At 44.2% G+C, this 22,295-nt stretch overlaps 1 protein-coding gene across 2 annotated transcripts in view; it reads left to right on the forward strand.

Moving 5' to 3' along the window:
- UST (uronyl 2-sulfotransferase) overlaps positions 1 to 22,295 on the forward strand; it is a 966,832-nt gene that overhangs the window by 866,390 nt on the left and 78,147 nt on the right. For both annotated transcript variants that reach the window (XM_078649265.1, XM_078649266.1), the window contains exons 6-7: positions 7,581 to 7,678; positions 9,321 to 9,478. In XM_078649265.1, coding sequence (XP_078505391.1) covers positions 7,581 to 7,678; positions 9,321 to 9,478 — 256 coding nt within the window. The remainder of the gene's footprint in view (positions 1 to 7,580; positions 7,679 to 9,320; positions 9,479 to 22,295) is intronic.

The raw sequence follows: 22,295 nt of genomic DNA on the forward strand, positions 1-22,295 counted from the left end.
GTTCTTCAATCAATGACACGTTAATTTTAATAGCTGCGTATCTAACTGGAGTCTTTATACGTAATTCATCACTGATGTGAATGTATTTGTATGGCATGTTTGAAATGGAAAATGCAATAAAAAAGGTTTATAAAAAAAAACCGGAAGTCTTTATACACCGTGTACGTTTTATTCCGGTATATTTCCAAGCCGAGAGGACATGCGAATAAAATGTATTTCGACTTGGACTGTAGGGATGCAGAACCTTTCATTTGCATTTTCTCGTGACTGGTCTAATACTGTTTAAGGAAAATAGACAGTGAAAAACCATAAGTGGCATTCGAACGACGATACTTTGAAAACACTCGTATTTTTTCTTTATGGCCGATCGTGGTTTGCTTATTGTGTATTCTTATCTATCCTATACGCCATCATTCTAATGCGGAATTTTATTTTTAAGACTGCATATGTAATGCAGTAGTGCAAAAGCTCAGCTTTTTAACTTTGATTGGGTGAACTCATACAGTTGAGTATTTTTTATTCTATGAAAAAATGGGCTTATGCTTTAGTGCAGTTTTTTAATGTTATATTAGAAGTGAGGGATGCCTCTCACACACACACACAGCCACACGGGTATTGTACATAAACGACGATCTTCTAATCTGAACGCTACTCACAAGCACACACTGCACAGAAACTACTACAATTTACATATAATTTTACGAATATAAAGTTGTTCTGCAGCGATCATTAGAATTAGTGTATTACGACTTCCAAAAAATCTAACCAACTGAGGTTTAACTTGATTAACATCAAACACCAAAAATCTAATAACACCTTACAACAAAAGTGCAATTTTAATGGTACTGAAAGTGCAAAGCCGCCCTGTGGAGATCGGCTTTTCTGACCACAGCATCAGTGGCTGGCTGCCTGTGCTGGTTTCTCACAAGTTTCAAACTGGTCGAGTTTTTAAGTTAATTTTATGGGACCGATGCGGCTCTCAAACCCCCCCCATGTTTTAAAGTAAGTCGCCCCCGCCCCACTGCAGACCCTCGGGAGAGTCGTTCAGTACTCCTAAATATACACCCTTGAGATACTTATCTCCTGTTCCTGTTCCCTCCCCTTTCCCGCCGTCCGTGTCCTCTCCCGCCCCCCTCCCGTCGTCCGTGTCCTCTCCCGCCCCCCTCCCGTCGTCCGTGTTCTCTCCCGCCCCCCTCCCGTTCGTGCAACTCGAGTCAGCTGTGCCCATCAGCGAAAACAGGCAAGAGAGAGACTCTGAAGGGTACACGCCCTCACTGCTCTCCCCTCTGCTCAGGAGAAGGCGCCGCTTCTGGATTGGCGAAGAGGGGTTGCTGTTGTCACCAGCCACTAAACGGAAGGCGCCAACGCGGACCCTGTCCCAGGAGGGGACAGCAGATGAGGCGCGGTCGGACCCAAGTCGGCAGTCAGGTAAGTTTTCTTTTTTTTTTAAACTTTTCTTTTTAATGCCCCCGGCCTCTCATTCCAGCGCTTCCCCACCAAATCCCCCCCAACCCCTCCGCAGCCATTGTGCTGGATGTTGGGTGCGGACACAAGCAGACGACTGGCCCGGGGTGCTCACACTTCTGGGATGCCCTCCAGAGTCTCCCCCGCAGCACCGCAGGTCCGATCACTCGGGAGCCGCCGGGCCTCACAAGGTCGACCGGGGCACTCCCGCTATCCGCTTTGTCGTCTTATTTTTGGCCAGATAGTTTCATTCGCGAGAGAACCTAGTTTCTGCAAGGGTATCACTTATTTATACAGTTTCTAATACTACTTATTATATGCTCCACATGGCAGCTTCAAGGCGCTTTGATATAGCTCAAAAATCGGCATACAGGCAGAGTCGCTACGACATTAGACACAGTGCACAGCCGAAACCACACAATGCCAGTCTAATGCACAGTTGTCTGGGACACTGCAAGGCTTTCACGGTGGGTTTGTGCTTGCTCGTCCAACGTGGGCTTCAGTGCGCTTTGTAATTGCTATTGGTTGTTGAAGAGGTGGGTTGATAATTCTTAATTTTGTCATCACAGAGTGAGTTTTAGCAAATTCAGATATAGATGTTCATTAATTATAGACTGGTTCCAGCGAATGTACTATGTATTCTAAACACAATCAAGTTACATTTAACTTTACGCTTACGTACACAGCTCAATGGGTGAAATTGACGGGGGTTCTAAAGGTCGATCCTTAGCACAAAAATGACCTCATAGTTTTGATGAGTTGATAATTCGGGTGATATGTGATCATGTGCCTAAATGACTAAAGTAACAGGTGTAGTCCAGGATAAATGGATTCTAAAGCCAGCATCCCCGCTTGATCAACAGTGTGATCCTCGGCAAATTTTTTGCCGCCCTTTGCTTCACTTTCTCTGTATAAAAACGCTATAATATTGCGGAGCCAGGGTGCGCCTAGAGCTCAGACCTTTCTAAAAGTGCGCTGGCTCATCATGTGCTCTGTTTTTTGTGCCTTTACAACCTGCTCCCTCTCAAAACCGTGCACATGTTTACAATTCTGTAACATGGCTTCTTTCAAAGAAAATAAGGCACACCCAGAGAAACTAGAGCCCTGCTCGATTCAGAGCACATCTCTCTCGCATGCTTTATTTTCCCGTCAGCTACCCATCACAGCACTTAGAAACTAGCGATCTCGCGGTCGGCACTATACTAGTATACCTGACACACGCAGTTGTGTTTTGCAGGGCTGGACAATGAGCCGGGTTGAGAAGCACGTGTTCTACTATCTGCACCCACTCTGTTTCTGCTGCTCTGGTGTCATTTATTTCTTGCAATGTAAAACGTGGCTCGTAATAATACCCCGCCTGTGGGACCAGCTCACAGAAAGAGTGGTGCACACCGGGCTTTTCAAAGTCACTAAACAATCCGTGTACCTCTTCTGTAGTAATCTATACAACCCGTGTGCCTATAGTGATCCGAGAACCAAGGCATCCGTTAACCTCAACACCTTACTTCTGCGTTAACTTAGAAAAAGCACTTCTTCTTAGATATGCATGTATTGTAATACAACACTTACTAAAGTTCTGGATCTGTTACGCCCCTCTCCTCTGTGACCACACACCACTTTCAAAGTGTTTTGTATATCTCAGACTCGTGCTCTTTACCTGCACAGAAGGAGCCCTCCCCTCCCACTGCTGGGCGCGCCTCGGCACAGGGGCACTTGTCACTTAAGCTGCACTCCTTCGCTCTATCCCAGACTTGCGTGCGTCTGTGTGTGTGTGGGGCTCTGTGTGTGTGTGTGTGTGTGTGGGGCTCTGTGTGTGTGTGGGGCTCTGTGTGTGTGTGTGTGGGGCTCTGTGTGTGTGGGGGGGGGCCAAGGGAGACCATGACCCTGTCCACCTGACAATCTCACAGGTCCACAAAAAGTTGCTTGTGCTTGCTGTCCTTCCCCCCTCGTTGCTTGTGCTTGCTGTCCTGACCCCCGTTGCTTGTGCTCGCTGTCCTGCCCCCCCTTGCTGTCCTCCCCCCTCGTTGCTTGTGCTTGCTCCCCTGCCCCCCGTTGCTTGTGCTCGCTGTCCTGCCCCCCTTGCTGTCCTGCTGTTGCTTGTGCTTGCTCCCCTGCCCACCGTTGCTCGTGCTTGCTGTCCTCCCCCCTCAGTGCTTGTTCCCCTGTCCCCTGTTGCTTGTGCTCGCTGTCCTGCCCCCCTTGCTGTCCTGCCGTTGCTTGTGCTTGCTCCCCAGCCCCCCCGTTGCTCGTGCTTGCGGCCCCCCCCTCCTCATTGCTTGTGCTTGCTGTCCTGCCCCCTCGTTGCTTGTGCTTGCTCTCCTGCCCTGCTATTGGCATTATAAATGACAATGCCATTTATTTATGTTTTTTAAAAAAAAACATAAATAAAAATAATGTCATGAGCAAAGCCAATAGCTCTAACTTTTGCAAAGGCGAAACCATTGCATTGTAAATGCTTGTTTGAATTTGGGTTGTTCCAGTATTAGGGATTTGGCACTTCCTGAATTCCTTCTGCCTCCTGAAAGCTTGATCCTATTCGCCATGTATTGAGGACCAGAGTTATGAAGAGCTTTGTGTGTTATGCAAGCCTCCTTCAGTTGGCTCCTAGCTTTCAACTGGGAGCCAGTTGCTGGTTCTGATTGATGGTGAGTTGGGGTCTTACCGACATGTACTTGTTAACAATGTTGCTGCATTTATTGTTGCTTTCATTTGGGCTAGGCTGAAAAGACCTATGAGTGTGGCATTCCCATAATCCAGCCATAAAACCGCTGTTTTCAGGTCACCTGGCTGTATGAAGTATTTTAGTTTTCTTATTAGATGTAAGTTAGCACTTTTCGTAGCAGTTCGTATGTGGGCTTGCATGTTTAAATAGAGTCTAGTGTGATGCCTAGTGATTTTACTGAGTCACTGATGGTAGGGGTGCAGTTTAGCGATTATTGTCATTCCCCTAACAGAATGCAATGAGGTGGTTATTTTGTGCAGGACCTGCCTCATTGAGGCTCCAACCCTGGAAACCTGCAGGAACAAGCGGCCAAGCCAAGAGCAAGTAGGCACTCACATTTACAAACAGAAGAGGTTAGTTTAAGCAGTTAGACTATACTTTATAAGGCCTTGGTCCATTAATGCCAGAGGTTCTTCGCCCACTCATTTCTGTTTTTGACCCAGACATTTTTTGTCCATGGTGATTCTCTGGTTGGAAATATTCCTGCCTTGTCTAGTGCCCACAGTGCTATCTATGTTTTGGGTGCTGGACTTCAGTCTCATTAAGGTGTTTTCTGCTTTGGCCTTTAGCTCAATTGGCAGTTTCTTTCTGGGGCAGTTTCTGGGTACAAGTGTTCAGTGCTCTGTGGGCATAATCGCTATCGGAAGAGGTCATCCTTACGCTAAAGAATCCACAAGGGTGGCCACAAACCTACCCCCACTTCCAGTCCTCAACAGAAAGTTTCTCTCTGTCCATAAGAGCTAACAACATAATTTCCATTCTAAAGAAATTATGAGTTTTTAGGGTTGAGTTGTGGATCCCTGGAAATTTGGACAAGGAAAATATGCGTAGTGTCTATTCCAATCAATATGATTCCCGAACACAGGTTTATTCCAGTTAATACTAAGAACAAGGAACCTATGGACATTGTGCACAAATACAGTTAGTTGTACACAATTTAAACACATACCTGATCCAAGACCCTTATAGTCCTGGTAGACAGCACTATCTGGATTCTAATCGCGATGCAGACTTAAAGAATTCTTATCCAAGCTTCAGACTGCTCTACACCCTAATCTTACCAATAAAAAGCAGTTGGATTGATACGGAAAAGGAAAACTGAATTGCAGTCTCTGTAATCAAGCAAATGAACACTTAGAACATATAATCCATATTTGTTATGAACTATTACAAATTCGTAGAACGTACTAATGACTGCTAAATCAAGAACTGTTAATGACGTCATTTTATTCGGTTTTCAGGGACTATCAAATCGGCGTATCATCTGTCTAATAACATGTTTAACCATCAGTTACAATTATTTAGCAGCTTCATGAGATATATTAATATCATATTAAAATCCTTGATCTAGATATTTCTTATGTTTCCATTTTATCTAATCAAATGTAGTTTTATTCTGTTACTTGTGTTAATCATCTACTGTGAATGGTTTACAATTAATCTATACAATAAAATATGTACCACCGCCATACAAACTAAAAACATTGAAGATTGGTTGCAACTTGTATATACATATGCGTATATGGTCTGATTCACAAAAGTAAACTTACCCTTTTGTATAAGTTTATGATTGTTTGCTATTCACAAAGGGATTTATGAGTAGTATCTTTACCAATGTGAAATCTACGTGTATAAAAATACCTATGCTTTTATGTGTGGAGAACTCTGCACTCGTAAAGATACAACTTGTAAAATTCCTTTGTGGACAGCAAACAATCATAAACGTATAGCGAAGTGTAAGTTTACCTGTATGACTCAGGCCCCTGGTCTTTTAACTCTCAATGTGGGGTGAGCTGGGGAACATAATGGGAGATTTGGCGACGTAGGCAGAGAGCGAGGCTTAGTAGATGAAAACAATTTTTTTAGAGTTTTATAAAGCACGAACTAGACCAGAGACATCGGGTATCAGAGCACTTTACATGAGCACCATTTTTGTTACAGATGAACACATTCACTTTTGTTAGGCATGGGGAGATTAAGTGATTTGCCCAGAATCACAGGATGTTGAACATTGTTGCTAAGGCTCAAACCCAGTCCCCCAGGTCCGAGGTTGACCGCTCTAGCCGTAAGGCTACATCCTCTCCCCAAAGAGTCTGGAAGTGGCATGGAGGTGGAATGGAGGTGGAAAGAAAATGTGGATATGCCAAATTGTGTGAGCAGCCCATACCTTAGCAATATCAAAGGCTCGAACACCAACACTGGTGTAGCAGTCTTAAGGTCAATATAAAAAAACATAACTTCTTCTTACGCCTTTCATTGGACATTTAGGGGCATATTACCAACAACTAGCGATATTTTTCGCTAAGAAGGCTTGGCGGCTATTTTTTTATCGCCGCGCATCGCCGGATATTATCGCTGAGATAACGCGCTATTAACAACGTTTATCTCAAAAGCGATTATATTTCCGGCGAAGCTGGGAAATCCGTGATATTCATGCATTATCGCTATCAGGGTCTTAGCCATTATATCCACTTCCCATTGGATATAATGGCTAAGAACTGGTCTGAGCAGGCGTTAGTTTTTGGAGATATTCGCGCTTAGCGTCAAATATTTCCATGGCTACACCTGCCTTGCTAATAGGCGATAGTGACGTTAGCGACTGCTTTCAGTCTCTAACAGGTTGGGTACACCCACTTTGAATGTCATTAGCGATAAATATCGTTGACATGCAAAGCGTGCCCCAAACCGCTCGCTATCGCCTACAAGCTGTCGCTAACTGCTGTTAGCGACAGCTTACTAATAGGGCGATAGAATTATCGCGGCCTCGATAATCACATATCGCCCGCCTTGGTAATATGCCCCTTAGTTTTTAGTACAGTATCTGGATCCTTTTCATTGGCAAACATTCTTGTTTGATCTCAGTTTCTGCTCTTCAATCAAACAATCAATCAGGGATATATAGAGCTTATTACTCACCAGTGAAGGGTATCAAGGCGCTGGGGGGGGGGGGGGGGGGCTGTTCCAAAGATCTAGATTGTTTATTTAGTGTACTGTATGGTTGAGTATGAAAATGACAATAAAGAACAAATAGGTAAAGAAAAGAATTGCACACTCCCAATGCTCGAAGTAAAGCTGCTTAGGCATTGAGATGTAAGTTAATAGAGAGATATTTAGGCAAGAGGAGGAAGAGTGTGTATAATGCAGCACACCATAGTGGGCGGTATGTTATGGGTACTCTAGCATAAAAGATAATATCATAAAAAGAAAAAAACTCCAGAGACAGCATTCTGCACAAATGCTTTCATCATAATAGGTTAGTCATTGATGCATTTGACATTGAATAGCTCTTTGTTTTCCTATAGACTTATCAGCTAGTAAACTTAAATGAAAAACACTATGATTGCTTGCATAATAGTGGTATCCATGACTTTTTTCTTTCTTTTTTGCTTTCTAGGATATAAATGAGTGCATTCTTGAGAACTATGCAGAGTGTTCCAATCCCAGATTATTTTACATCATACCCTATTTTTGTGGGCAGCATCCGAAATGCAGGTGAGTGTTGAATACTACTAAGTTGGGGGGTGTACATTCTACTTAAAAAAGAACTCCCCTGTAGATAAAATAACTGCCCATTCCCTTCAACCACAAGGCTAATATTGCATGCATTGGCTACAAAAACTGCCTGAAAGCTGCCACTTTCGCTCCCTTTAAACTGTCTGACGTGTACTACATCCATAGCATGGATCATACATCTCCAACTCTAGTAAATATTTTTTGCGGAGAAAGCAGTACTCGCTTCGAGTTCCCTTTAAATATCAGATACCTGTTATTAGAGAATCACGGGTGATTAAGTGCACATCATCCCTGTGTCCAGGCTACATCCAGGTGAACATGGGTTTCAGGGATGTCACTTTATTTCCATTCTCTTACACTCATAAATGGCTAACTGAATGGTGAGTAGGAATATAAGGGACAACGCAAACATCACGTGATCTCGGAAAAGCCTACTTCTTGCAGTTTTTGGGTTCATTTATATGTCACGGGAATGCTTCACAACCTGTGTACAAAATGCTGCTCCTCTTTTTATCAAGTGTATATAGTACCAACTACTAGCAATAAAATGTTCATTTTTCTTTTAGAGAAAACATATTCTGGGGCACTGGATGATCAATGATCTATTTTGATCGAATAAAGAACTGCCATTGTTTAGTTTGTTGGATAGGAATGAGAAATAACATTGAGACCATTGATGGCTTCATCTTTGGTTTATCAGACATTACAATATGTAGCGTGTCACTGCCTTACTCTGTAGAACCAATTCAGCGCACCAGATTTGAATGTATCAAGTTATTAACATCTTTTATGGGACATCAATTCTCATATGTTTCCAAGGTTTATGGGGTTATTATTTGGGGTTTTTTCTGCCCTTCACCGCCAGGTTTCACTTGGCGATAAGGAACAGAAAAAAGGACATTACACCATATATCCTAAGTATAGTGGGCAGTGTGATACCCTTGCTCTGAAGGACCCTTCTCTGACAGGCTGACAGACAAAGCTTTCTGTCAATGGGGGCTCCATCAATAAAAAAACGTATGTTCCACCTGTCTCTAAATAAGACAGACACCAAGAGTTTGCTGGACTGGGTACTCATTTACGTTTGAAATAGAGTACTTTGCTTGCCTGCCTCTCAATTAGACCTTCAATTTTCTCCCTACATCCCCACCTCCTGCATCCTGAGTCAGCAATTGCAGTAAGTCCAGCCATTGCTTTGTGCTACTAATTTATACATAAAGAGTCCACAAGTCATGATGGTTTGATGTGCTTGACCTGCACCACCAATCACTCTTAAGCTTTCCTATGTATAAAAAACACGAATAGCATATTTAAATGTTTTATTTATGGACAGTAAAACCTATGTGAACTGTTCTAAAAAATTTGATCTGCCCTACACAGCACACCTCAAATACATTATGATATACAATGATTTCAAACATTCTAAAAATGGTAAGCTGATAATGGGTAAATGACAATGAATGTAAAGATTGTTATGTTCACGTAATTGCATAATTGTATGCAGTTTTAGCATCTACAATACTTCCTAGCTGAATCAAGCAACTAAAATGTGCGACTGGTGTCTTGATTTAACTACTTTAAACATATAAAATCCCTGAATTGGCTATTTTTGTATTTAAAGAGAGCCGGGTGAATGGGCCTTCGAAAGAGCAAAACAGAATGTGAATGAAAACTTTTTGCTTGTGGGGATCCTCGAAGAGCTGGAAGATGTGCTTCTTCTATTGGAAAGATATTTACCTCATTACTTCAAAGATGTCCTCAGCATCTACAAAAATCCAGGTATGTTTTGATACAATCGAGGTGTTCACCACATGCTTGGTAGTAGATGCACTAATGTCTATTGCTGCTATCACAGGACTAAGCACAACATTCTACACAAGATAATGACACCCATCTGGTCATTCGCACACAACACCAAAACATAGCCAACACAAATCCTACACTTCTACAACCAAGCTCCCCTTCTTTTTTTTTTTAAACATATTTTATTGGCATTTAATAATCAGCATTACACACACAATTCGTATCACATTAATTGAAATTCCCAGTTACCCTTCTGATTTTCCCTTCCCAGCTGGTCATCTGGCCTCTTGTCCATATCTCCTCTTGCCATGCGGCTTTCTTCCTCGCCATGCAGTTCTAGCTGTAACAGATACTCATCTATTATAACAGTCTAACAGTTCCCCCTCTACTATGCCCCCTGCCTCCCCCCTCCCCCGCTGCTGCCGACTAACCCACCACTATGCCTCTCGCCGTATGTGTGGTCTGGGCCTCGCTCTTTTCAGTCTAAACCGTGGGCCGTACTCCTATAAACCACCATGTCCGTGGATGCTAGGGTGCTATGATCTGCTCATGCCGCCCTTTCCCTCCCTTCTTGGCCTTGGCTATTGGGACTGGCCGGTCGAGATCTAGTCTGTGGCGTGCTGGGTGCAGACTCCTGGTCTACATTCTTCAGGTCGTCTACCAACCCCCCCCAGGACTGTGCCCTCTCCAATCGTCCTATGCCTCGTTTTGCATTCCAAAGCAGTATTCTACGTTCGCAGCTCGCCCACTTCTTTAGTTCCCGTTTCCAATTGCCCACCCTGGACCTGTCGGGCCTTCCACTTGCTTGTTAGTTCGCATTTTGCTAGTATATATGCAAGGTCTTGGAACCTGGCCGTGACCTTGGTTTTAGCGGAGTGGGGGAATAGGTTGAGCAGCACATGACTGGGGTGTATGGGATCTCCTTCTCTGATCAAGCTCCCCTTCTTGGTGTACAGTGAGGCTACCCATCCTTTAATACATTTCTGTGCTTCATCAGGTGAATGGCTCTTTAGTCGGAATGACTAGCTTCTGCGCCACTCCTCTCCCTGCCCTCTGTCTGCTATAGCGCCGGGACACCCCGTTTGGGGTAGCTGCGAACTCAACAAATGCCTTTATTATTATTATTATTATTATTATTATTATTATTATGATTAATCTACAGTACAATGCTTAAGCTTTACTGTCTGATATGTTTACATTGATTAACTGCTCATGGTGTGGGCATGTTCTCATAAAATTGACTATTTCCATAAACCTGGAGGAAAATAATAGAGATCTAGATTTGTCATTTATGTAGAGTGTTGTGTCTGACTTTCTTATTACTATAAGAGCATGGGGGTAGGCTTTGAGTTCACGGACCATATAAGTGAAGCTGGGAGGTCAAAATTGACATTGTGTTGCGATATGATCCGCATTAATATTTGCGTTCGTTATTCACATCTGACAATATAAACCACATAGTGTAACAAAAACTGTAGAGGCGACAACATTCCAGAAGAACAGTTAGGCATATACTTTATTCATTAATAAATTTCATTTGTAAAGCACCAAGATGTAATTTTCAGACACTTCCCAGCAAATCACTCTGGCAAGCACCTAGCAGTGGCTCTGTCTCTACTGGCAAACCTGTAATGTATGGAAGAATCAATGAGAATCGTAGGGGGAAGCAAATGGGAAGCAGGTCCACTTATGCATTGTAATGGGCAATAACGTGGCACCCCGATGGAAATAGATACAGATGCCATAAAAAAATGGAGGATGGTGTACAGCAGTGGTTCTTAACCTTTTCAGTTTTATGGGCCCCAACTTAGTCATTTCTGAAATCGAGCGACCGCCAAGGAATCATCATTGGAATCTGTAAACTCAGAATCATTCATTACTGGACAATGGGGATGCTGGCTTATGCAATTTGGATAATTTGAACCTCAAGACAATACACAAAAATACAGAAACAAGCACTCATCAAACAAATAAACACAATGATGAAATATGTTATCTAATTCGCAAACAGTTATAAAAACTACATTTTAATTTTAATAACAAGGTTGGGTCTTTTCTAAATTCAAATGAGCCCACCCTTTGTGCATAGTACATTCTTTTTGATGTATTTGCACTGCTCCCACGAATTAATCTGAGGATGGAAACTACATTTTTAGCCCTCAATTGCAAATTCCTTCGCATTTACTTAATGCTCTAATATTTTCAATGTTGCTTCTATATTCACATAGACTTAATTAACCTTTTAATATTATTTAATTTTCGAATACGTGCTTCTGAGTTCTACTGCACACGTTTCAATAAACAGAATTTAAGAAAAGAAAATATTGTATGCTTAGAACTAATCCATGAAGCTAGTGAAGTGACACCCATATTTTTATCCCCATATTTTTTCATTACATGCCGTAGGATAATGGACCAGTTTTTGGTGAAAGATTCCTATGACAGTGGGTGCCACATTGATAGAGTCATAATACTTTGTCGTAGTCTGACAGATGGGCGGTGTGGAGCTCCCATAGCTGTGCCTCTTTAAAAGGTGGTAGTGCCATTAAAAAAGGGACTGCAATGGAACCGCACTAAAAAGTTCATGGATGGCATGGACTCGAAAGTCCACGCTGTGCAGGAACCTATGTGCATGCACACAGGGGGGCACATGTTATGCCCTACAGTGTGTATCCACATATGTTCTCCACCAGGGTTTTAATGGTTGTGGAACTGCCATGAAAGGTCTGGCTGAGAGGAAACTCGTTATATGCTTGGCAGGAACGTGGCGGTCCGCCAAGCATATTGTGGCCTCTGACCGGGGCTCCTACGCCAGGGAACTGTGGTTCCCTGGCTTAGCTGGTGGTCCAAGTGTGGCTCAACTACCCGAGTCATATCGGGCGGTCGTACCGCTGGTGTGGCGGTGGCTGGACCCACCACCACAGTGCCACCACTATCTGTATTAGGGCTCTAAGTGTTGCAGATAAGACTATCGAAAATTGAGAACTTTGCAATTCAAGCACTGTGTCTCTAAATCATCCAATACTGTTACTTGCTTTACTTAACAGTGCTATTAACTTGGGGAGCACACAGAATAGTTGGAACAATTATCTGTTTTGTGTTGCTGGCTATTATTACAGGGGTTTTTACAAATCATGTTGTTAATGAATGAGCCAGTACAGCAAATTAGCAAAAAACTAAGTGGGGAATGTGTGGTTGTGGGAAGGAAGGAAGTGAATGAGAAGGTACTCAGACTTTTTTGCAAACATGTGGGTCAATGGTAGATTATGATGCAATATTCTTAAATATATGGATACATTGTACCACTTTCTATTACAAAAAAAGCATTATTTAAAAGAGACAATAATTAAATCAGGGTGGTTTTCGCCATGTGTGAATACAAGGGTAAAATATATTGGTTTTGTTTTTAAAAAAAAAAAGAATAATAATTTTCTAAGCAATTGCATACTCCCCGACTGGGCATCACGGACCAGACCCCTGACCACAGGTTTAGAACCAATGGTGTACAGGGAAGAATTCTGTTGAGTTTCATTTCTGTCTCTGCTGTCACTGTAACTCCCCCACCCCTAATACTGTGCTGGAAGAAAAGCAGACATTGGCTGTGCACAGTGGCTCTAAGTAATGCCATGCCAGCTTACAAGCTGCTCAGTAACTGCATATCTGGTATCAGAATTATGAAATGCAGAACATTCGGTTACATTTTTGACCTTTCCCAATTATCAGAAGCAAACTGAAGCCAATAGGTTTCACTTATGCAAGGATAAGCAACCGCTGGATGTTTTCAGTGAAGCTTACTTGTTTATGCAGGGTTTGAGGACGATAAAAGATTTTTTTAAATACAGAATGCAATCTGAGGATGCAAAGGTGTAGAAGAGAAGGCATTATTTGCATGCGAGATAGTGCTATGTTAGGTCATTTTGATAGGTGAAAAAAACAGGTGAAGGGGTTGTACTAGTCATCTCTCTAACCAGTGCATCAGCTTGAATGAAACTGGCTGACCTATAATAACAGTCTGGCTAACTGCTGGTAACTGATTGTTGAGAAAAAGATATGGTGCCTGAAACACACACATACTGTCCATGGGCATGTGCTTGGGTATTTCTAAACTTGGATTAAATTACTCTCCACTAATTTTGAAGGGGGAGGTGCTGTAACAAGGCGGGGATGTGATTAGTGTTGCCAGATTGTTTGCACAATTCAGCTAAGTTGTTTCCAGTTATCAACTATATATACTATATACTATAATACATATAATACGTATATATATATATATATATATATATATACTATAATATGCCGTAGAGAATTCCCATAGAAGCCCATGTTCACACCAGAACATGGGCTTCTATGGGAATTCACAAGGGCATATTATCAAGCCCACTATCGCCGTTTTAGCATCAGTTTCCTGCAGCTAAAGCAGCGGTAATTATAACGCCTTTCCTTGATAATATGCCCCATTAAATCAAATCTGAGTTAGAGGCATTACATGTATAGGTATTGGGTTCGAATCTGAATTAGGGGCATTAAGTGTATAGGCATTGGTTTACATCTGAGTTAAGGGTATTAAGTGTATATGTACTGGGTTATATAATTGTAAGTCATCTACTTCTACAGTTGGTTAACAAGTTTATTATGCATTAATACTAAACCAGTAAACGTTAGTCACCTCATGTTTGTTATGTGCCCACGCATCTTGTTTAAGACCATATCCATAAAAAAGTTTTATAATAAAACATTTTTAAAGTATGTTGTAATGTTATTTCCAGCTGGAAATGATATTTAAACAAAAATCAATCAGTTGTTCTCCATTTGTGAGCCTCACTTTAAGTAAAATAATGTTTGTTGTTTTTAACCCTACTTAAAATATGTACTACGATCACATTATAACTGCAAACACTATTTCTCATTTGTACTTCTCATGCTCTGTGAATATTTTGAAATATTTCTAGAACTGTAGGAAGGAAGCTAGTGAATGGTATTGGCATTTGTTTGTGTTCGGAATACTAGAGACAGCCGTCTTCCTTCCCCTGGACCCCCAGAAAGGGAGTCTTTGCACTCCAAGTTTCAAAAGTATGACATTTGCATCCATGGAAAAGTAAACCGATCTTTCACATGAATGCAAAAGCAGCAGTTTGTAAGATGTTATTTTCTTAACTGTGCTTAAACTGCATTCCAGTGTGTCTGTTTTTGGATCCTGTGTGTCATTTTTGAGAAGCACAAGAAAAGACTTAGGGGCAGATTTATAAGAACTGGCGCATCCCTCCATATTAGCAGGTATGCGCCATTTAACTTGCGTGATGGAAAAATAGCCTTGCGCCAACATGGATGCGCCGCATTTACAATGCAGCTCACCATTGCGCAAGGATAGACAGATGCGTGACGCATCTTGTAAGCGTAAGTGCAGCGCATTGCTGGAGTTGTGTCGCAAGTATGACGCAACTCCAGCAATGGTTAGGAATGCCGATTCCTAACATGCTGCATCACTCCTTACGACTGCTTCAAGCAGGCACAAGGTTTTGAAGCAGTGGCATCATAAAAGTGACTTGTAGATTTCACTGCGTCACTTTTATGAGGCTTACTTGCGCCGGAACGCCCACCCTGCATGCATTATATCTGACTCAGGTATAATGTAGCCCAGGGCTTTACAATGTGACGCATCTCCCTAGATGTGTCATGCTGTAAATATGTTGCATAGTGGCGCATTGTTTACGATGGCACTGTGTCACAGAAGTGACGCAACGGCGGCATAAAGTCGGCACAAAGGGGCTTGTAAATCTGCCCCTTCATTTGTGGATGTTTAAAATGCTGGACCCTTTCATGGCCATAACCGTTTCTGATGTGCCCCAGTTCAAATCTAGAAGTTGGCAAGAAGCAATTTAGTTGCACCACAAACAAACATTGACAAAGCCAATAGTTGCAAGTTGCGAACAGTAAAACAGTAAAACAGTAAAGTTGTTATGTATTCTTTGCCAGCACACACACATACAGCATTTGCAGCAACAGTGTGATCTTCATTTAGGCTCACATATGAAAAAGTGGAAAGAATTTATAAAGCGCACTATACCCTGAGGTGTCAAAGCGCTTCTGGAAGGCATCCTAAAGCAATCAAAAATCTTCTCCAAGTGGCTAAGGGAAATTGGAAGAGAAAAGCCATGTTTTCAGAAGTTTTTTGAAAATGGCAAGTGAGTCAACTTCTGAGATATGAGCAGGCAGAGTATTTCACAGTTTGGCAGCAGCCACCGAGATGGAACTACCTTCCCATCTGGCCTTCCGAAATCTAAGAACCAGCACCTGCTTGCAGAAGGAGGATCTGAGAAGCTTACTAGGGGTGTTCCAGTGGAAAAGAGAGTTAAGTTGGCTGAAACTTATATGAAGCAGGGCTGTCTCGGACAAAGGGGCCTCTGGATGTTTCTTGATGATATGCCCCACAATGATTGAACTTCTCAACTACAACTGTCCGGTCGTTGGAAATAGACTTGATGATCTAGGTGTCATCTGCGTACGACAGCACCTGGAACCCAAAAGAGTGCACTAATTTAGCCAACAGAGCACCATACACAATCAATAGAATCAGACTCAAGGGCGAAGCTTGAGGCACCCCACAAGTAAGATTGAAAGCTTCCACCTTGAAACCCCCGCAGCTGACAGTTTGTACTCTGCTGGTCAGAAAAAAATGAAGGAGCTTGAGTGCAGAACCACTGACACCGATTTACTGCAGCCATTAAATCATCCATACTGGCGAGGTGGTGTAAAATGCTGCAGACAAATCCAGAATCACCAGAAAGCCTGGTCTACCCTGATCGACCTGAAGATGGATGCTGCCTGAAGGCACGAAAGGAGCAGACTCCGTACTGTGGTCACTCCTGAAACCATTTTGTGAGGGGTCAAGGATTTCGCGAGACCCAATAAAATTGGGTAGCAAACTTTTCAAGTATCTCGGCCAGTGCTGGTAGCAGGGAAATAGGAAGGACGTCTTTTATATCCTCATGGTCCGCATTAGGTTTTTAAGTAGTGGAGTGACAATCGATTTCTTCCACGGTGTGGGAAAAACTCCTGATCACAGTGTGAGGGTAAAAATCATTCTGCAGGAAGTCGGCAATAGGTTCCAGGGCCAGTTTTAGGTAAACAGGGATCAGATGGAGATCCAGATTTAACACTTAACTTCAAATCTTTAGTTTTCAAGCAGTCACCTTGCAGAGCTAGACAAAACAATTCTAGAGCAACCAAACACAACACAACGGCACAATCAGAGACATGTAGAGAGCAGGCACCAGTAGTTTTCCCTTAGACACACAAGTGCAACACTGTAGTATTCTGTCCTCGATTACTTAACTTTGGCAGATAAGGAGCTAACTGTGATGGCATATTTTTCACTTTGGATTTTTAATGCTATCACAGACAACTCAAGGTTTGCTCTCATTGTCTATAAAGCCATTTGAAACCCTCTAGGAGTGAAAGGCAGAGGCTAAGGCCTACATAAAGGCCTTCTATAGATGGGCATTGACTTTACCAAGCAGTATAGCTTTAGGGACAGGGGCTATAATGCTAGTAGTGCATCCTAATCAATGAAGGTTGAATATTTAACAAAAAAACAAGAAGATACAGCAAGCCAAACAATGAATGGTATTTTGGATCAGGCAGCTGCAGACTACTGAAATGCTGCATTTGGATTGGCGCCTATCTGGTTGATATGAACTCAGGAGATTTATAGCCAGAAACTGAGACTAGATTAACTCCCACATATCACTACATCTTAGTCTCATAATAGCCACCTGTGCATATCAGAGTTCTAATAAAGAACTAGAATGCTAACCTAGCACACAGAATACGCCAGCAAAGGGGGACATACTACTGGAGAGAACAGTTTTAGAATCTTTCTCTGCCCAGAGCAAAAGTTTGAATATTGACAAGGAATTGGTTTTAGTGTTTTGTGCAAGTTCCTGAAGTAAAACCTTCTTTATAAATGTCATTATCATTATCATCATTATCATTATCATCTTTCATGTTTTGGTCTTATTTATTAAAAGTTTTCCCCATCTGTTAAACCTGTTTCGAATGGTGCAATCCACAACACATATCACTGTGTTTTATAACAATGCTTTCATTGTTTGGGTAAGCATATATGGGACAAAGCTGTGGGTTTAATCAATCAATCATCAATCAATCAGTGGGTTTGGAGAGCGCGCTACTCACCCTTAAGGGTCTCAAGGTGCTTGGGGGAAGGGGGAGTGGCTCCAACCCATTCGAAGAGCAGGCTCTTGAGGTCCTCCTGAAGGCGTGAAGTTTGGGGCGCGTCTGGTGCTGATTGGGAGCTCGTTCCAGGTCTTGACTGTGATGTAGGAAAAAGCCCTTCCTCCTGCTCTGCTTCTGCGTATGCGGGGGATCTCTGCTAGGGCGAGGTCGGCGGACCGGAGATTCCTTTCGGGTGCATGAAAGCAGACTCTTTCGTTGAGGTATTTGGGCCCGATGTTGTGGAGGGATTTGTAGGTGTGTGTGAGAAGATTGAAGGTTATTCTCTTCTTGGCAGGGACCCGGTATCACGGAGGTGTTGCGTCATGTGTTCGTGCTGAGGAGTCCCGAGCACGAGTTTGGCAGCGGCATTCTGGATGGTCTGGAGCTGGTGTAGTAGGGTCTTGTTGATGCCGACATAAAGGGCATTTCCATAGTCCAGTCTGCTGGTTATGAGTGCGTGAGTGATGGTTTTTCTGTGCTCTGGGAGATTCATTTGAAGGTCTTTCGGAGGATGCGCAGGCAGTTGTAGCCGGTGAAGGCGACGGCGTTGATCTGGCAGGTCTTGGAGAGGGAGGAGTCCAGGATGATGCTGAGGTTCAGTGCGTGGTCTGTAGGGGTGGGAGGGTTCCCGAGAGTGGAGGGCCACCATGAGTTGTCTCAGGCGGAGGTCAAGGGTCCCAGGATGAGGACCTGTGTTTTCTCGGTGTTGAGTTTCAGGCAGCTGTCCTTCATCCAGGCTGCAACATCCTTCATTCCTTCCTGGAAGCTGATCCTGGTGTCATCGGGATCCTTTGTGAGGGAAAGGATAAGCTGGGTGTCATAGGCATAAGATACTATGTTGAGTCCGAGCTGTCTGACGATGGCGGCGAGGGGGGCCATGTAAATGTTGAACAGTCTGGGACTGAGTGATGATCCCTCTGGAAGTCCGCACTCGATCTCTGTGGGTTCGGAGATGAAGGGGGGAAGTCTGATCCTCTGGGTTCTGCTGAAGAGAAAGGACCTGATCAAGTTGGGCATTCACGAGTCTTTCAATGAGTTTGGCAGTGAAAGGGAGCAGGGAGATGGGCCGATAGTTCTTCAGGTATGTGGGGTCGTCGTGCGTCTCTTGAGGAGGGGTTTTACTTCTGCTAGCTTCCAAATGTCGGGCAAAATGCCTGATTGGAGGGAGGCATTGGTGGTTAGTCGTAGTCGGGGCGATGGCAGTGGCGACCCTCTGGTAGATGTGCGGCAGGCAGGGGTCCGTTGGGGTTCGGACCGGGTTTTCATCATGGTCGTGGTGATGAGTTCGACCGTGGCAGGAGACCAGGTGGTGATGGTCGGCTGGTGGTCATCGGAGGGGGTAGGGGTGGTGAACGGCGTCTCGTCGTTGAAGTGGTTGTAGATGGCCTTGATTTTCTGATGGAAGTAGGAGCTGAGTTTGTTGCAGAGTCCCTGGGAGGGTGTGATGTCTGTGGCCTGGCTTGGGGTTTTGGTGAATTGCTGTATGACGTTGACGTGTTCCGTGGTGTTGGTTGTGTTGGCGTTGATTTTGCTCTTGATGAAGGTCTGTTTGGTGTCCCTTTTGAACTGTTGGTACTTCTCAGGGCGCTCCTGTGGTTGTTGAGGTCTTCTGTGGTTTTATGTCTTCGACAGGTGTTCACGAGGCTTCTGCAGGTGCGCCTGGTGACTTGGAGTTCGGTGGTGAACGAGGCGGCCTTCAGGGGGTGTGGTTTGTCCGGGTGGTGGAGGGGGGCGATCTTATCGGCGCATCTGAAGATCCAACTGTCGAGTTTGGTGGCTGTTGAGTTGGCGTCGGTCACGGTGATGGGGGGGTCTAGGAGGAGGGTGGCGTTGATGAGTTCTTCTGTGATTTTGCTCCAGTTCCTTCGTGGCAGGTGGGGGGTCAGTACGGGTGCGGTGGTGGTGTTGAACGTGAACTGCATTCAGTGATGGTCAGTCCAGGAAGGCTGTGTGGTGTGGATGAAGTGGATGTTAGATCCTCCCGCTAAGATGGGGTCGAGGGTGTGTCCTGCTCTGTGCGTGGAGGTGTTGATGAGCTGCTTCAGTCGAGGTTGGAGAGGTTGTCGTGGAGGGTGGTGGAGTCTTAAGAAATTTTTTGTTTTTGTTTTATATAGCGCAAACTAGACCTACAGATATCAGGTATCAGAGCTCTTTACATGAGCACCGGTTTTGTTACAGATGGACGCATTCATTTTTTTTGGTGCTCATGTAAAGCTCTCTGATGCATCAACCTTTTTTCCATTCGTAAACGGCCCGATTCTGCAAATCGGCCCGTTTGCGAATGGAAAAAGGCCTTTTCAGATGCATGTTCCTTTTTTCATTCGCAATCTAGGTAATCACTATTTTTTGTGATTACCTAAATTGCAAATGCATTTAGGGAATCGCAATTTGCAAATCCCTATTTGCCAATGCATGTAGCCTTTCCTAAATGCAAACTGTGCATTTAAGCAACGCTAATTACCATCAACTTCAAGTTGATATTAATTTGTGCATGATTTGACAAAATGCACACAAATGCATTTTTCAAAGTCCTGTGTAACTGACACATGCCCTTAGTGCATGTGTGTGATTCACATGTGCACACTTACCTTTTTTGGTTGGGGGGAGCTTCAGTGGGGCCTTAGGGCCATGGCACCCTTGGATTTGCAGTCGCAATTTGCTATTACCAATTTGTTAATCGCAATTTGCAAATACATGAGCACCTCCTTAATATACGCTCAACTAGGAACATTCCCTACGGCACTAAGCTCACAATAGTGCCCTCCGCAACCCTGCGAGCCGACCTTATCATCACCCTTTACAAAAGTGGCATTGTATTGGTCCAAGCCTCAACCAAAAACCTTAATAAATTTGCAGACTTTTTGACCCTCCTCAGAAACCATGTGCATGACACTAGCAGGGTGACCAACACCAGCCTCGATGACCTTCCAACCTGCCCGCTCTGTATATCTAACCTCCCGCAAAGCACCTCTCTAAGGTTCTCCAACACTACTCCTCCCAACCCCTCCAGTTCTTTTACCGGCCCTGCCAACACTACTGCCTGAGACCCCTGGTCCCCTCCCCTCTTTCTCTCCATACAGTCTCGGAGGTCTCTAACACAGGTCACCCCAACCCCCTCAGCTCACCTACCGGCCCGCTAAAGCAATCGACCTGAAACCCCTGGTCTCCTCCCGATTAGCTCTCCACTCGGACTCTGAGACCGCTAAGCCTCCAATGACCTATGATGCTGGTCAAGCTAACCCTGCTAGCCCTCACACCACCCCTCCTTTTGCTCCCAATACAGCCCATCCTAACCCTCCTAGCACCCCTATCGCGCCTGCTCCAAACACAACCCATCCTAACCCCCCTGGCACCCCATCGCACCTGCTCCCAACACAGCCCATCCTAACCCTCCTAGCACCCCTACCGCCCCCTCCCCCTTATATGGATATTGATACTCTGCACTTCAGAGCCACCAAAATAATCCAGAGCATCCACTTCTCCACCCTGGATCTAACAAACCTCCTCCACCTGGCTGAACTCTCCTTCGCCAGCCTCAATCCCCTGTTGAACTCCACTTCCCCACCACAAACACCCTCTACCTCCATCCCTGAGGCACCTCTGCCCGCGCAGGCACCCATGCCACCTATCGGAGGAAGAAACCCTATCTCTCGCCCTCTCCTACAACCCTTGCCTCGCCTCACCAAATCCGCTAGACCTCACTGAAAAAGAAATCCTCACCATTCCACAGGAACACAATGCAGCCTCAGTCACCCACTGTCTATCAGGCGTGAGTGAAGAGCATCCCATCTGCACGGTCGCTATCAACCCCGGCAGATCTGATACCCCCTGCTACAGAAGTGTGACCAGAGCAATCTAATGCCTGTACTTCTATCTGCCCCTACATCCGACACCTCCCCTCTGGCTCCCTGACTGGTCTGTTAATCAACTGCCGATCGGCAGTAAAGCACGCCGCTGATGTTGCTGCTCTCATCATGAACAATAAGTTCGACTTAGCAGTTCTAACAGAATCATGGTTAAACGATTCCTCATCCCCATGCCTGGACCTCTTAGTCCCTCCCAACATTGTGAGGCTGGACAGACAACATAGGAAGAAAGGAGGGGCATCGCCTGCATCTATCGCTCTAACTTTCATGTCATGGATATTTCAACTATGCAACCTCCACATCTTTTACCACCTCCCAGGCATGAACGACTCCTTCACTGTCCTCCTCATGGAAATCCTCACAGCAAAGAGTTCCTCCAATGCTAAAGACATCTTCCTCAGCGATTTAAACTTACACTGGAACGACCTCAAGGATCCTCATGTCAACGCCATTAAAGACCTCCTGACTGATCAAGCCCTGACCCAATCTTGTTTACTCCCAATTCACTCGAACGGAGCCACTCTTGACTGGATCATCTCTAAGGAAACAAACATCAAGCACATCTCAATAGACCCCTGTGACTGGTCTGACCACCACACCATTGCCTTCCTACTACCTGGCACCCTCAAGACAAGAGCACCACAGCCGGTACTTCCTAAACGATGGGTCAGAGACACTAAGAACCTAGACCACAA

This window comes from Lissotriton helveticus, chromosome 6 (assembly GCF_964261635.1).
Source record: "Lissotriton helveticus chromosome 6, aLisHel1.1, whole genome shotgun sequence".
Lineage (NCBI taxonomy): Eukaryota > Metazoa > Chordata > Amphibia > Caudata > Salamandridae > Lissotriton > Lissotriton helveticus.